Source organism: Haliaeetus leucocephalus, unplaced genomic scaffold (genome assembly GCF_000737465.1).
Source record: "Haliaeetus leucocephalus isolate CR32 unplaced genomic scaffold, Haliaeetus_leucocephalus-4.0 Scaffold137, whole genome shotgun sequence".
NCBI lineage: Eukaryota > Metazoa > Chordata > Aves > Accipitriformes > Accipitridae > Haliaeetus > Haliaeetus leucocephalus.
In genome coordinates this window covers 2,265,475-2,282,576 of record NW_010972573.1, presented here as the reverse complement: position 1 = coordinate 2,282,576, position 17,102 = coordinate 2,265,475, and the positions used below count along the sequence as shown (strand labels likewise).

At 38.4% G+C, this 17,102-nt stretch overlaps 1 protein-coding gene across 2 annotated transcripts in view; it reads left to right on the top strand.

The window, feature by feature from the left end:
- PIGN (phosphatidylinositol glycan anchor biosynthesis, class N) overlaps window positions 1-17,102 on the top strand; it is a 111,241-nt gene that overhangs the window by 59,533 nt on the left and 34,606 nt on the right. For both annotated transcript variants that reach the window (XM_010585984.1, XM_010585985.1), the window contains exons 13-18: window positions 3,358-3,436; window positions 5,568-5,750; window positions 9,081-9,217; window positions 10,256-10,355; window positions 10,485-10,577; window positions 11,982-12,073. In XM_010585984.1, coding sequence (XP_010584286.1) covers window positions 3,358-3,436; window positions 5,568-5,750; window positions 9,081-9,217; window positions 10,256-10,355; window positions 10,485-10,577; window positions 11,982-12,073 — 684 coding nt within the window. The remainder of the gene's footprint in view (window positions 1-3,357; window positions 3,437-5,567; window positions 5,751-9,080; window positions 9,218-10,255; window positions 10,356-10,484; window positions 10,578-11,981; window positions 12,074-17,102) is intronic.

Below are 17,102 nucleotides of genomic sequence, written 5' to 3'. Positions count from 1 at the left end.
TATAGTATAATTCTGGAAAATCTACTGTACAATAAAATTAGTATAAAACATTAGCCAAATAACCAGGCATAATAAAATTAACAAACTAGCAGTGGTGGATACAGATGTATTTGCAAGACATCTCCTTCTGTTCCAAGATTTTTATTTCATGGTTTGCCTGCTGCATGCTACCTATGCCGTTGGGGATGGTAATTTCACAAGTGTGATGATAAACAAGACTCACTGGCCAAAGAGAGGTCCCCTTGACATTGCTATGGTGAACATACTTCATCACAATCTTTTTGTTAGTGCTGTCAAATAGCTTAGCTTCTATGAAGCGTGAATGATGTGTTGGAAAGATTAATTTTGTCAGGTATACTTATGACAAGCGTAGCTAACATCTCAGAAGGAATAGTTTACAAGCACTTGCATGATTAGCCCAATTGTTTTGTTTCATAATTAATTATGTTTATTCATGGATGAAGCTGTGATTTCTGTCCGGAACTAGAAAGTGTATCTCTGATAGCCATTGTGAAAAACAAAATTCTCAGATTTAAATTCTCCTTGTGGTTTTGTTGTCGAGTGAGTCTTCTAGGTTTTATAGAATCACCATTTCTAAAGTTCCTGGCTTCTTTCTACAGGCAACTTTTCACTTCTGTTCATGTCTCTGCTTTGTCTCTTTATGCTTTCTGCTACACCTTCCTTTCAAATCTCCCATCTACTTTGTCAGCTTTAGGAAGTGAATGGGAGTCCTCAATGGGTGATAAACTGCTTATGGTGAACTATACCCATTCCTTAACTGAGAGGTAATTAGCATACTTGGTAGCTCTTATTTCTAGTCTGGTGTGAGATGCAAAAGTTCTCTAATCACTTCTTTGAGTTTTTGTTTAATACAGAGGCAAAAAATATCTTAAGATAATGATCAACCCTTGCATTCAGGATGAAACCTGCGTTTTGATACAGTTACATATGAACAGTCCTTAGTTTCTTGTGGAACTCATAAACTTTACAAAACCAATCTGTAGACAATTGTAAATTCAGCATCTTGAAAAGCGTGCATATGGAAGTAAGGTAATATGTGTGGTATGATGTTAGCTATTGAAAATTAACAATGCATCTACTAATGGTAACCCCATTTGACAAAATAATTGCCTTCTGCATTTGACTTGCTGAAGCTTTACTCTTTAAAACCCCCATTTATTTTGTTACACCATCCATGTACAGAGATCCCAGGTGCTGTCATCTAAGAAGGAATAGGTAAAGACTATTGTTCATTAATAATAAATGATTCATTGAGAGTAAAAAGATAATTAAGGGGTTTATAGCTAAATGACTAAAGATATAAAGTGAAAGATAATTTTAGCATATTAAAAATTTGCATTGAATATGACAAGGAAAAAGTCCACAGAAAATAGTATGTGTAAAACAATAAAAATGAGAAAGTGAACATAGGAACATCTTGGATATATTTAAGTCCTAAATAAAGCTGATTAACATTTATTCCAGATTTTTTAAAATCCTTACCTAAAAGCTAAGATAACTTTTTTCCCTCCTATTAATCTCCACACATGGTGAAAACTCCCACCTTGGTTTGGTGTTTTGCTCCCTTTCCCCTGCCAAAAAACTTAGCAAAACTTGAGGCTTACAGATTTCCTTGAGGCAGTACTTGGGTCTGGTTTGCATACTTGAAGAATTGATTTTAACTTAAGTCATTGTCAGCCTTGGTATGCACTTGCTGGCTGCATACTAGTAGTCCTCGGCTTGTGGAGCTGTAAGGTTGGCTTTCGTAGGGATGTGTCATGAAGGTGCAGGAACAACCTGCACTTTCTATTACTCTTCTATTTTTCAACTCTGTTTTCTAAAATCCTCTGTCCTCTGCCCAAAGTTACGGTGATCAAACACTTACCATCACCTTGTCATCATCTTTTCCTCCGTTCTTCCTTTTCCGTTGAACCCCTCTCTTCCTACCTGTTTATAGATACCATCCCTCAATTCTTCTCAAAAGTAAGATACATTGCTGCTTCTATTATCCAATTTTTTAGAAGACTCCTGCACAATCCTGCTGTGCTCTGAACTCAAGAAAACTGTATCAAAATATACCAGGATGTGATTAGTAATAAAAATTCAGGTTGTTCAGGCCCAGAATCCTTTTAATATATATCAGGGCTCAAAAGATGATATGTCTGTATTGTTGATGATGTATCAACTGCTGCTGGGTTGCAGGCAGAAGTGGTTCCCAAGTGTTTGGGGGCTGCAGGAATGAGCATTTCCATGCAGTCGTTGCGTAAGATCAAGACTTGCCCCTGTGGTTCAGCTGAGTGACCACACAGGTGATTGCTGCCAATTTAAATAGTAGGAATGAGACCCCAGGGCCAGTCCTGATTTGGCACAGCCTGAAACCTGAAATTGGTGGTTGTGTATGAGGTTGTGAAGGAGTGCGTCCGAAGGAGGGAGGCATGCAACTGGGCTATCGTGTGCTGGGGATGCTGAGGAGAAGATGCTGTGCCACAGCAGTTTTGTGGAAGGCGTGAAGGAAAACTGCTATAGGCATTCATTAGCTAACAGGAAGTTGTTACCCATGATAGTTTGGTGCCTAGAGTGACAGTGACTGTGTTGTGGCTTATAACTTGCCCAGGGTAAGCCTGGGATCCTCTGGCCTGCCAGCATCCTTAACTTGGAAAAAAAAATGGTGCAGGGAAAATGGCTCCTTCCCCCTTCATTTGGTGGAGGTTGGTTGACTGGCTTCTTTTTCCATGTTGCTGCTTTCTGTAAGGGAAGAATTGCTACAATTATTTAGGTTGATCTCACATTCATTAAAATCAAAGAGGTTTTTGTCACTAACATCAGTGTAGCCAGGTAACTGCATTATCACCTGCTCTGCGGACTCTGCTAACAGCTCCCTCTAACAGGAGACAAACTCTTATTTTTTCAAAGAGAAGATTGTTACGTATCACCTACTGTTAGTGTGGAACCTGACCAATTCGTCCTTTGCTGACAGGTTTATGAACTGCTTATAACCATCTATCAAATCAATTGAATTGCTTAATTCTTGTATGTCTAGTGCTTCTTGTCCAGAGCAACGGTCAATAATAATGCACATAAGAGATAATTTTCAGCAGTATTAGATGTGAACACGTACATAAAAGAAACATCTCTTAATGCAAAGATCTTGGGATAAGTTAGACAGCAGCAGCGTTGACACAAGCGTGAAGATGAATGTAGAGGAATGGATTAGTTCCAATTACCTCTAATGAAGTTCAGAATATTTTGGCATGTTTCTTTCCAGAGTAATTTTTTTATTACAGAGTTAATTTTTTCTGCCTCTCCCTCTGCTCTTGAAAAGAAGAAATGTTAATATCTCTTTATGTTGTTGTACAGACCACTTTCTGATTCTGAACAGATCAACTTTTTAAAGAAAACGAGACTATATATTCAGCAGCAGAAGTACAATGAAGCGGTAAGTCTGGTTTTGCTATATGCCTTCTAGAAACTTTTTACAGGAACTTTTATTATATATATAAATATTTAGATTTGTTTAACTTGAAACTGGGAAATACAACCTTTTTCCTTCCTTACGATGCACATCTCATTAACACAAATAAAATCCCATTGTAAGTCTCCAAAATTTTGCATTTTGACATCAGTTCTAATGAATAATACTGACGTGCTGTATTTTTTCTCGTACTTCTTAAACTGTTACTATTCCATAGTATACTAACACACAGTATATGTTTTTATTTTCCACTGTAGAAAAGGGTATATTGAGAGAGAAACTGAGGAATGTAGTTCATGTTCACACTTCTTAGGCTGCTAGTTGCATGGAAAAAAGTATGTCTTGCTCTATCATAGATCCTGCTTTGTTTTTTTCTTTTACATGAACCAGCTGTTCTTGTTTTTAATTTCACATTTCAGTTTGTCAGAGACTGGGACCCATATGTGGAATTGTTCGTGCTTCCCAGTTCTGGTATTACTTTCCTAAGCATTTGCTGCCACTCACTGTGCAACAGGGTACTCGATGGGTGCAGTTCACCAGTGCTTGTATTCTGACATTCACAGAAATAATTTGTAGAGCTAAATGATAAAAAGAAGTCTTTCATTTTAACAGGTTTAGTTTGGTCACTGATTTTATGTTTAAAAAGTACATGAAAAACTGGAATATGTAAGATTACATTTAACCTGCCAGATGCATGGAAGAATAATTTCATTATGTGTTAGGGTTCAGCTCTTCCTTTTTCCCAGTACGTTTCTCAGGGTAATAAATTACTATTTTATGCACAGGACAGCTAAATCTATTTTATACCTTATACCTTTTTATTTACCTCATTATAAATTGGAAATAACTCAGTTTAAATCAATGGATCTATTTTGCTGTGGGAGAAGGCTTTCTTTTTGGTTTTCTAATACTACTACTTGGCTGTCACACATTTACTTATAGGAGATATTTTATACATTTCAGCAGCAGAACCTGTGAGTTTGTGGTATTGGTCATATAAATTTTACCCGTTGTTCGCTTGAGTGCCCCATGTGTTCAGGTTCACTCTTGATCACTAACACATCGGGCTTGTGCCTGTGCCCTGGTTATCCTCAGCTTCCTATATTGCAATGCAGAAAGGTTGGTGCATTACCAGCTGCTGGGGTATAGATGATTCTTTGCCTCCTCAGCTCTGCAGCTCTTTGCATTGCAAATGTGCGTTCATAATTGTACCCTCAGGAATGACGTGATTTTGGGCGAGTTTGCCCATTGGCAGACTTGTGATCTCTTCAGTAGTTGACATATCTTTTTCTATTGATTGTTGCTATTAAGTCCCAACTGGATACCTGGACATATAAAGAAGCATTGTCACGTATGCTCAACTTCTTATTATACTCTTCCTTACAGATCTTTTAATCACCAGAGAATCCTCAGGGACCACAAATTACACAGCTGAGCTGATCTTTGGGTAAATCACAGGGGTCAGCACACCTCTGTGTAAGGAATGATATGGTGGGAAAACCCACTGTCTTTATCATGGTGTCTCCCCAGTGAAGGTACTGAGTAAGGGGACGTGTGATTAGGCTCGGTACAACCCTTCTTGTGTCCAAATGATTTGCATGCCGAGAGCCCCAGGCAGCTGCTTTGTGAATGAAACTGGGGCTCCCATTCAGTCTGAATTCACCTCTGGTGCTTAGGCAAAGCGCTGGGGTTATCAGGTGTTACTGAAGTGGAGGACATCAAACCGCAGGAAGCGGGTGTTTCAGGCTGTGGAGAGTGACCATGGGAATGCTCATGGGAAAAACAAGTGGCGTGCTTGGTAGTAGGTGGTGGTCGAGGAGTACTATCTGTGTAGCTTTCACCATCTGACCGCTGTCATGGCCGGAAGGATGGCGAAGGAGCCAAATAATGGTTGACTTCATGTCCAGCAGGAGTCCAAAGCAGTGTGTACTCCAGCAGTTGGTGCTGGCCAAAACATAATACCTCAGCGCAGAGAGGACGCACATGCCAAGAGAGGCGGAGCTGCTTGAGCTCCACTTGCTGTCAGTTAAGTTGATTTCTGGAATGGAGCTTACACTATTCTAAACTGTTGCTTATATGTTTTGTCCACCTCTAGGTATCTCTCTGCAAAACCCTGATTAACCTTGCTTTGGAAGGCTTATCTTATTACCATACTTACGATAGATTATTCCTGGGTCTAAGTATTGCAGTGGGTTTTGTGGGCTGGACGACTTACGTGATTTTGGTCATTATCAAGACCCATACCAATTTGACCAAGACTGTCCAGGCTAATAACAAGGTAGGTCGGAAACATGCAATTATTTTTTACTATCAGTTTTCAGCATTATATGTATGCTTAGTCGCTCTGTGTGGGACAAATTGCACACCTTCCACTTCTTTTAACTACATGTGGAAACTGGCAAGCTATGGAGTTTTCTAGCTACTGTAATCCTGTGTAGCATTACTACTTGGTCCATTTATTAGGATCAGTATTCCTAAGCTGTATAAGTCTGAGCATGCAATATTGTGCTTTCTCAGTTGCTTCCTTCCTACAGCTGTGCATTTTACTAGATACTAATGCAAGTGTAAGCAAACATAGTGATTTAAAACTATTAGAGGGACTGTCTTTAACCAGAAGTCAATTTTCAGCATTAATTGTGGTAAAGTCAACACTCTGTTGTAATACTTGTTTAGAAGAATACCGACTTCAGGCTTCCATTTTGATTTTTGTTCTTTATTGTAAGGCCAAAAAGAAATTGGCATGTAAATTATTTTATTCCTGTCCTCTTTGGCAATGTGAAATCAGTTTTCAGAAGCTGTGCAGTCCAATCATGGCATTTTTAAAATATATAATCTGTTTTAATAGAAAGGTGAACTGTGGTTTCACAGATCAGCTTGCCGTCTTGCTCTTTGTGATTTGCAAGGGTGCAGCAGAAGACACCAAAGATGAAGGAAGTTCACTTTGACAAGTTTATTATGGTTTGATTTTTCACAAAGTACGAAATCCGAGGAAGTTCATTTACTTTCAGTTATTCATCAGGAAAAGAGATACCTCAAAATGGTAAACAGGCAAAAAGCTAGCATTTCACTGAAGGATTAAAACCTTGGGGGGGGGGAATCACCTAAACTTCAAGAATTTGTTTCTGAATAAAAGAAATTGTTTCATTTAGTAATGTAAATGAGAATGAGCACTTACTTAGCATCTTTACTGCCTTCAGTATATTACTCTGAGAAAATCCCTATCATGCTATCTTGAGGTTTTTACTACTGGCTGAAATGAGATAATCTTGGCCTTTAATGAAAATGATCAAACAAAATTGAAATGGAAAAATATTCATAAGTGCTGTACTGCATGATTTACATTTTCTTTCATCAAATAACTAAGAAGAAATAATCCAAGATGCATGTTATGTTAGATATGTACACAATAATTACAATAAATAGACTGGATATTGGGCATATTAATAACTATATTAACCAAAAACTTCATGTTTTTAGTTGACATCAGATTTTCATTTGGTATATTTTATTTTACTTGTTGAAGACAACTTTTATGCTAGTGACACTGGCAGAAAAAAAATTAGGTTTCTTAGTTCTTTGTCTATAGAATTTTTCTTTCCTCAGTTTTAGTAAAAGGCCTTTTTCTGTAGTGTCTTTTTAGTGTTCCTGTTACTTAGGGAATCACAGTGTGAGGCTAATGCTTCATAGCTGAAAGTTATTTGGTTTATAGCTAACATTGGAGCTACTTAAAGAATTTTTCGGAGAAACTAATCTACCATTCACTAATAGTCTTCTGCAAAGCACACCCTTATAAAACCTGAAAGGAGCCTTTGAATAATGAAACTGCATATCCTGTATATATCATCTTTAAAAGTTTTTGGCTTCTTACAATGCATATGAAAAACCTTTTTTTCTTTTAGAGTAGTCTGTTGTTTTACTTTTGCAAGAAGCCTAACTGTTTAATCTATTTTTAAACATCGACAGAAAATGCAAATCTGGTTTCCATTTTCAATGCATGACCAACTAGATAGGACTTTATAATATTTATGTCTCTATATGGAATAAAATGTTGATTGCATGTGTTTACTCATTCAGTGATAAATTATATTGTATGCATATCATATCTATACATATTCATTCTGTCTATATGTCAACAAATGTAAACTTTAATAAAACAGAATTGCATCAGGTCAGCTTTCTGTATGACATATTTTTTCTTACTTTAATGGTATATCTTAACAGAAATTCTGTTTTTAAAATCATTTAGAACTTGCATTTGCTGTCAGTTTAGATCAAGGCAGTTGTATGTCAGTTAGAGGATGGGGCGGGTATGACCCAGAAAAAATGTTAACCTGCCTATGTGAACTGCTAATTGAATGTCTTTTCTTCTAAGCATATTTAACATAGTCGCGTATCTGTCTACACAAGTCATTCAAAGAAACTGCATTCATGTGGAAGAAAACAGTGTCTTCAGTCATTACCTACACAATACACTAAAGACTGCTCAGTCACTAAAGGTTCCTTTGCTATGTCAAGTTGTAATATGTAAAGATAAAATTGTTTATTTATAGCTTGTACATAATCTTCCCTTACCAGTAATTCTACTGATAACTAAATGTCCCTAAATAAGGAAGAGTAGTTCAATGACCAGGTAAAAGGCAGATGCAGAGTGATTGTTTAAATGTTCCTCTTTGCACAAACAAGAGATTGCTGCTTCCTGATGATTAAGGACTAGCCTACCTGTCTGAGATTACCCAGTTTTTAAATTTCCTTTCTGTCTTTGATGTTCCTCCTTACAGCGCTCTCAGTCCGAGAACGTGTGTCTTTGAGTACATGGTAGGGAGAATGTTTTAATCTCATGTGATTTCCCCCCCCCCCCGCCCTTCCCCAGAAAAGCCCAAAGCTGGCATTGTAGGTCAGGTCAGGGTTAAATATAATAACAGTTCTAGCTATGCTACGAATCTTTTAGTGCCATGCAACTCTAGTCCTCTGTTGTATTTTGAAATTGTAGGTTCTCTGAGTAAGGCTGTCTCTCCTGTGGAAGGTAGGTCGCAAGCCTCCTTCAGTAGCTGTCCCTAGATCCTGAAGAGTTGAATTTTTTCCAGTAGGAGTTAATGTTTCATATTTTACTCTAATTAGTTATCTTACAAATGTCTCAAGCGGGAGGAGGAAACATGCGCTAATGGATTTTTCATTAAACATTTTGACCGTAATGCTATGAACTTGAACTCAAAAGGTTATGCTCCAAGTCTGTTTTTAGAATCAAAATTTAAGAGAGTTCTTCTTTCCAAGACCCTTAGCATGTCTGACTTCCACTGGATTTCAAGTATCCATTGAACATAAATAACATTGCATACATTGGGCTTCAAGATTGTACAAGTGTGCTTGCCTGTGCAGATTTTACTGCAGGACCTTATGTAGAGACATATTTAGAATTAGATCTTCAAATGCTACTGTTGTTTTTTTTTCATCTGGCTGGAAGCGGTGTACAGAGTTGTGTACATAGACACAGGGCAGCTTGAGCGGCTGTGTTAAAATAACATTTGCTTTACTGTATAACTAACAAATGGAAAATAGTGTGTAGATTAAAACATTTTACTGCTGTTTCAGGAAGCCATTTATTTTTCAGGAATCTACTGTTCTCTTCTATGGTTTTGCCTGTGTTGGAATGATAATAGCTTTCTTCCTGTTGATTCAAACATGTCCTTGGACATACTACATATACTGTCTCTTGCCAGTACCAGTATGGTATGCAGTTGTGAGAGAGTAAGTAAAGAATACATTTCACAAATAATGTTTTATAAAAACAGGTCTGTGCTTCCTTTTTGTTGATAATTAAATTTTTCCCATAAGTTTGGGAGAAAAAGTGAGATATAATTTTATTAAACTTTCTGAAATGCTTCCTGAGACATTCCAGAGGACTGTGGTTTATATTTCACTTGACATATAGTTTCCAAACTGACTGATACAGCTGCCAATTCTAGAAGATATCTCTTCTATTAGCAAAAGTAAATCAATGTCTTTGCAGGATGAACTGGTTTTAGTACTCTTGTAACTGTAGCAAAGGGGTGCTAAAATCCTGGGCAAATACTTGTAGCAGCTGTTATAAATGGGGCAGGTTGTTCCTTTTCCTCAGTAATTTTGAAATAGTCTCATCCTGCAAAGTGTCAAGTATGCTGAACTCCAGCTGCTTTTGGAGAACATGTGCTGGTCATGTTGAGGATTGTGTTCTGATATTGAAACAAACTTGTCTTGTTTGGGTCTCCTTTTACTCCAAATCCAAAAATACTTGTTAACTTCTGATTTCTGTTACTTACCTAATCTACTGGCAATTCTGTAGATACCAACTTCGTATTATTCAGAGAAAATGAGACCAACTGCAGTTAGATAATGAGCTACCCCATAAAACACTGGAAAAGCTAACTGGGGATTTTTTTCTCTCTAAAGCTTCTGAATGTGTTTCATCAGTTATGACAGACATTAAGCACAGCATAACCAAAAATGTTCATAAACTCAGAGTCTATTTGGATAAAGAATTATCAGAAGCTTGTCCAAATACTGGTGAAGATGTGCCAGAAATGGAAGGGAAAAAGCTGGAGGGTTTTATTGTAGATTTTATATCAAGTAAAACCGGGCAGAAGGAGCTTAGGCCATCACCCACTCTGTTTCTAAACAGCCAGCAGGATCAGCAATACCTGAAACATTTCTTGTGCTCTGACCCCCTCCTCACCCTTCAAAGGCAAAATACTGTGTTATTTCTGTTTTTTGAAAATAATTATTATCTTGTTCCATCATTTTGAACAGAATTCCAGTTATTCAAGACCTTGCCACGAATCTCTTGTCACTTCACCTCGGTCAGTCTATAGGATTTCTCTTGGTTTGTACACTGGGAATTGAAATACTAGTAAGTATTTTATTCATATGTATCAACAGGGTATCTCATTGCTAGCATTCTACATCTTTGAGAAATTGTAAGTTTTATTGATGTGCTTATTTTTCAGTCTTCTGTTGGATTTTAATTTTTTTTTATTAGGTCTTCAGCTTTTTCTACCGCTCTACACTTACTGTTGGTCTTCTCGTCTTTGCTGGCTGGCCAGTAATCACACAGCTGTGTGTTCAAGCAAAGGTATTGTATTGCTTTGCTTAAAAAGAACGTTTTAAGTGGCTAACAGCTAATTGCATCTTAGGATGTTGGGACTGGTCTCTTTGGAATGCTGCTTTAGATTCTTGTTCAGTTATGCTCTTATTCTGATCTCTGTCATAAGCAGCATGTAGCAAGGCAGGGAAGTTTAATATGATCTGGATAGATATACAGGATAAGTAGTAAGACTGCTTAAGAATTTTGGGGTAGCTATGAGTTAGCTATCAGTTTTCTGTTGTTAATGATAACTAAAAAGTTCTTGACTGAAAATCATATGAAATGCACATCACTTAGCAAATTGTCACAGTGACAAAAGTGTTGACATGCATGATTGGTGAAAGCGATATACCATTTAAGTAATATGATCATTTCTTGAAAAAAAAATTTAAGATAACTGGAAAACGCTTGTCAATTCCATTATTGTCTGCAATCAGCTGGCACATACTGTTCCTCGGAGGCGGCTTTCTGTAGTGTTTTTCCCAGGAAAAAACTCCACTTTTGTAGATATGAGTGTGAAGTGGCACAACCTTTAACGTAAGAGACATTTGTTCCATTAGTTTATTCAAACGTCTCTTATTTCACAGGATACCTAAAACCTAAAGTTCTAGAGTAACTTTAATATTTTAATTTTAAAAAATTGGAGTCAAATTGCGCAGTCTTGCTCTGCAAGAACTGTCAAGATGAAGGCTTGTATTTATTTACAATTTTTTTTATTGTATTTGAGTAATAAAGTAACTTGTCTTAAAGCTGGGTATACACAGAAGGTGTTTTGTTGCACTGAAAAATTCCTTTCAGAAATTTGAATCTGACTTGAGCTTGAAAACTTTTAAGTGATGTAGCTCTTGATGTCTTTATTTAAAGTAAAATACCTGGGATGGTTATTTTTTCTTCCTAGCAAAGAATTTAGAGAACTACTTAGATGATTATGGTTGTTAAATCAAATGGCATTCAGATTCAAAGACTGGAAAATGTTACCATATTGCTAGAGAATAGGTGATTAGTTAGCTGCTGCAAACTTCTGATGAGATTAGTTTTACTCCTTTCTTCCATAAGGTTACTCATCAGCTTTATGGCAACTGCAATGTGTGTGAAGGCCACACTTTGAGAAAGTGCTTTAAAGTATAAGCTTAGCTTTAATTCTCATTGTCTTTGATAGGATTTTGACAGCTGTGTAAATAAGACTCTTTTCTGTATTAAATTGAAGTGCTGTAATACCAATGACCCTGTGCCCTTTTTTCAGTTAATTTTAGTCTTGATAGATGCAGGGGGGTTTTGCCTGTGGGAGATGCTAGTAGCTGTTAGTAGTTTGCTGAAGTATACTTTTTTCTGATTAGACAATTGTCTGTCCCCATGACCTCCAAAAAATCCCATTTGTTTTTCTTCTTTTAGGCAAGAACATTGATCTGGACTCTTCTGTGTGTGGTCCTGGCAATATTTCCTTTAATGCCTGTTGTAGGAAGAGAACCAAACATTCCTATGGTGTAAGAACCACATCTTGTTCTTTAAACTTTTTATTTCCGTCTTTGATATTCAAAATTTAGGCTGCCTTTTGATATATGTGAGGAATTGTATTATTGAAAGCTGGCTGAGACAGGTATTGAAATTCAGAATTTAAATAACATGATTATAGAGACCTCAGCTATGCACTATTGTGAATGAGAATAGACTTTTAATTCTTTTGCCACATCCATTTGCTCTTTGCATTCTTCCCTTTCTTGTCAAGGGAAACATTTCTTGCAATACAAAAATTTGCAAATTTTACATGAAAATGAAGGTCATCATTAAAGGAGGAGCTTCACTGCTTAAGAATTTGGGGGTAGCTATGAGTTAGCTATCAGTTTTCTGTTGTTAATGATAACTAAAAAGTTCTTGACTAAAAATCATATGAAATGCACATCAGTTAGCAAATTGTCACAGTGACAAAAGTGTTGACATGCATGATTGGCGAAAGCGATACCATTTAAGTAATATGATCATTTCTTGAAAAACAAATTTAAGATAACTGGAAAACATGGTAAATAGCACTGACATGTGAATAAGAACATTTATTCAAAAGCAATTTACTTTATCTGAATTCTTCCATCTAATTTTGAATAATCTGTCTTCAAATAGTGCTCTGTACCTAATGAGATATTCAGGGAAATAGAACAAATAGTATAGGCAGAGCTCTCTTCTTCCTTGGTATCTCCTTTGTCTCTTCTTTTTTCCACTTCTGCCTCTCTGTTCTGCATTTTCCTTTCTGGTGTTGCTTGTCTGATTTTCTATAGTTGTTGATTTGCATCTTTTTTCTAGTGCATCTTTGTTGTCTGTCCCTCTCCTCTTGTGAGCTACACTTTCATCATACAAGCATTCTCTCCTATCTGGATGCAATCCAGGTGGTTGGCCTGAAAGCATTAGGCTTGTGGTATCATTGTAGTTGCTGCAGAGAGAGACTTGAATTGACCTTGACTGCAACAGCTCCTTCTGCTGTCTGGCAGAAGATACTGTGCCCCATCAGACCCAGGGTGCCTGATCCTCAGTAATACATGGGATTTGAGCAGTAATATATGATTGCAGATAGAATTATGAGCCCAGATATTTCCAAAATTATTGACATTCTGGCTCAGTATTTTTCACTGTGATTTAAATTTATTTATTGCAAACTCTTCTTAGTCTTGATGGTTGGGCACGTTAGAAATATTCAGGACTGATTTGCTTTGGCTGTATTACAATCTCTCAGCTGTATATACACGTGTATGTATTCTACTGGGCCAAACTGAGGGGTTTTTATTCTTTAGAACATTTGAGCACAGCTTAGAAATCAAAATGGAACTGAATTACTTTCAGATCTTCCTCCCTGATGCTTCTTTACATTCACCTTACCAAGGCTCTACATCTTCCTATTTATTCTTCTAATAAAACGTTGTACCTCTGAAACAGTTTGCGCCTCTCTGAATCTTGTCAAGGGAGTTTTGAAGCTGAAAATGCTTGAAGCAACAATTAAAAATATATGTGCATGTAACACTTCAGGATATTGAAGATAAGGAGATGCTGGGAGAGAAGATACAGGAGGGAGAAATTAGAGTACCGATGAGAAATAGGTGCATTTATTAAATCTGTTCTTGAGCAGTGGCACTGTATGTCAGGTCAGGGCTTCTTCAGTACATAAACAAAACTCACATGGTATGAAAAGGGACCTCCTGACTCAACTCAGTCGTAAAAAGGAAACATACAGGAGTTGAAAGCAGGGTCAGATGACCCAGGAGGAACATGGAGATGCTGTCTGAATATGCAGGATAGGTTAGGAAAGCCAAAACTCTCCTAGAGTTGAATCTGGTGTGGGACGTAAAATACTACAAGACAGTGTACAGCAGCAAAAGGAAGACTAGGGAAAATGTGGCCCTGCTGCTGACTGGGATGGGGACCTGGTGATGAAGGACATGGGAATGGGAAAGGCTGGGGCCTTCTTTTGCCTCCATCTTTACTGGTAAGACTGGCCATCACAAACCCCAGCCTTCAGAGTGCTGAGACCTGTGGGGAGGTCTGGAGCAAGGAAGACATAACCTTAGTGGAAGAGGATCAGGTTAGGGTTAAACAAATTGGACATGCATTAGTCTGTGGACCCTGATAGGACACACCCAAGAGAGCTCCAGGAGCTGGTGAATCACTGTGATAATCTTTGAAGAGCTGTGGCAATGTCTGGTGGGAGAGGTTCCTGAGGACTGGAAGAAAGCAGATGTTGTCACTGCTATCTTCGGGAAGGGCAAGACAGAGGATCCAAACACCTACAGGCCAGTCAGCCTCACCTCAATCCCTGAAAAGGTACTTGAGCAACAAATCCTGGAAGCAAACCATTTATTATAAACATATGAAGGACAAGGAGATTGGCAGTAGTCAGCATGAATTTATGAAGGGGAGATTATGTTTGACCAAGCTGGTAGCCTTCTAAGATGAGAAGACGGGCTTGGTGAGCCAGGGGAGAGCAGTGAATGTTTTATTTTGACTTTGCAAGGATTTTGGTACTGTCTCTCATAATATCCTCATACAGAAATTGATGAGGTACAGGCTAGATCAGTGGACAGTGGAATGGACTGGAAACAGGATTAACTGTCAAGTTCAAAGGATTGTAATCCAGGGCACGAAGTCCAGCTGGACACCAGTCACTAGTGTACAGCAGGGTTTGGTACTGGGGCCAATACTGTTTTAACATCTTCATTACTGACCTAGATGATGGGATAGAATGGGCCCTCAAGTTTGTAGGTGATAGAAGACTGGGAGAAGTGGTTGATTCATGTCGTGGTTTAAGTGCAGCCAGTAACTAAGGACCGTGCAGCCACTCAGTCATTCCCCCACCACCCAGTGGGATGGGCGAGAGAATCGGAGGGGGGGAGGTAAAACTCGTAGGTTGAGGTAAGAACAGTTTAATAGAACAGAAAGGAAGAAACTAATAATAGCAACAATGATAAAATGACAGTAATAATAAAAGGATTGGAATATACAAAACAAGTGATGCATAATGCAATTGCTCACCACCCACTGGCTAATGCCCAGTTAGTTCCTGAGCCCCTCCCCAAGGCCAACTTCCCCCAGTTTATATACTGGGCATGACATCACATGGTATGGAATACCCCTTTGGCCAGTTGGGTCAGCTCTCCTGGCTGTGTCCCCTCCTGAATTCTTGTGCCCTTCCAGCCTTCTTGCTGGCTGGGCATGAGAAGCTGAAAAAATCCTTGACTTAGTTGTTGCTAAGTAGTGTTTATACTGAAAACATCAGTGTGTTATTGACATTCTTCTCATACTGAACCCAAAACATAGCACTATACCAACTACTAGAAAGAAAATTAACTCTATCCCAGCCGAAACCAGGGCAATGCAGCAGATGGACGTGCTGCCCTTCAAAGGGACCTCAGCAGGCTGGAGAAATGGGCAGACTGGAAACTCATGAAGTTCAAAAAAGGGAAGTGCAAAGTCCTGCACTTGAGCAGAAATACTTTCCATGCACCAGGACAGGCTGGGACCAACTAGTTTGACCATGAGCCAGCAATGTGCCACTTGTGGGAAAGGCCAATGGTATCCTTGGCATCACCAGGATGATGATGAGGAAGGTGATTATTCCTCTCTACTCAGCCCTGACAAGACACAGCTGAAAGTGCTGTGTCCAGTTCTGGGCTCTCCGGAAAGAAAGATGTGGAGATGCTGGACAAGGGCCAGAGAATGGCCATTAAGATGAGTAAGGGTTTAGAGCATGCATCTCACGAGAGTGAGTGAGAGCTGGGACTGCTTATCCTGGAGGAGAGATTGAGAGAGCTGGAACTGGTTATTCTGGAGAAGACTCAAGAGGATCTTATCAATCGATATAAATACCTGTCTGGGGGAGAAGACTAAAGAAGACAGATTCTTCTTGGTGTCCAGTGAAGAGACAAGAAATGGGCAAAAATTCAGATGCAGGAAATTCCATTTAAACATATGAAAAAAGCTTTTTTACACTGAGGGAGGTCGAGCACTGGAACAGGTTCCCCAGAGAGATTGTGGAGTCTCCATCAGTGGAAGTATTCAACAACCTGCTAGGCATGGCCCTGAGCAGCCTGCTGTACTTGGCACTGCTTTGAGTAGGGAGTTGGACTAGACTGATTTCCAGAGATACCTTCCAATCTCCATTCTGTGAGTGAGTAGCCTGCAACCATGTTCCTGTATTGGTTAGTTAATTACTTGAAAATTGCTATTGAGATATGCCTATGAATATGAGGTATTTGTACAGTTTTGTATTTATGTCTGAGAAAACACAATGAGTGGAGCAGTCACAAATGGACATTTTTGTCAGTAGTCTTTCACTGGAGATGCTGAGGGACAAGTGGAAGCGAGGACTGCATGGTTTGGCTACTTCCATATCAAAGTTATAGCGTGACAAATATATGCAAAAACTTCTGCTGCCTTTACAGTTCCTCTGCTTGCTTGATGACTGAAGGGAGGCAATTCGAGGTGGTATCAGTATTGATCTTTTAGTGAATCATGTCTATTATTTTGGAACAGTGTCATTAATTAGCATATTTACTCAATAATGCTAGGCAGTATTTTTCCTGTGTTTATGTGATAAGTGACAATCTTCCCGTTAGTCTTGCTGTTGCATTTAAACAAAGCTATGTATTTGATAGTAATGGTGGTGTAATTACCCTGTTAAATGACAAACCTTGAAACCACTAAGTTTAGATCACCGGTCACTGTTACTATTTTGTTCAAAATATTATTTGGAGGTAATTGAAAGTAGCTAAAAATGACAGATCAGACACATAGCCAAAATGGAGAGGGTTTGTTTTGTTTGTTTTTTTTTTTTTGCCGCTGGCATCAAAGGAGCGTAACTGTATTTGTGGATGGCAAGCTTGTAAAACAAACAAACAAACAAACCCCAAAACTCCCCCAAAAACACCCCCTCCCCAAGCCCCCCTCCCCCCAACCCAAAGAAAAAACCAACCACTACAAAAAAAAAAAACAAAAAAAAACCAAACAAAAAAAAACAAAAACCCACCCCCCCCC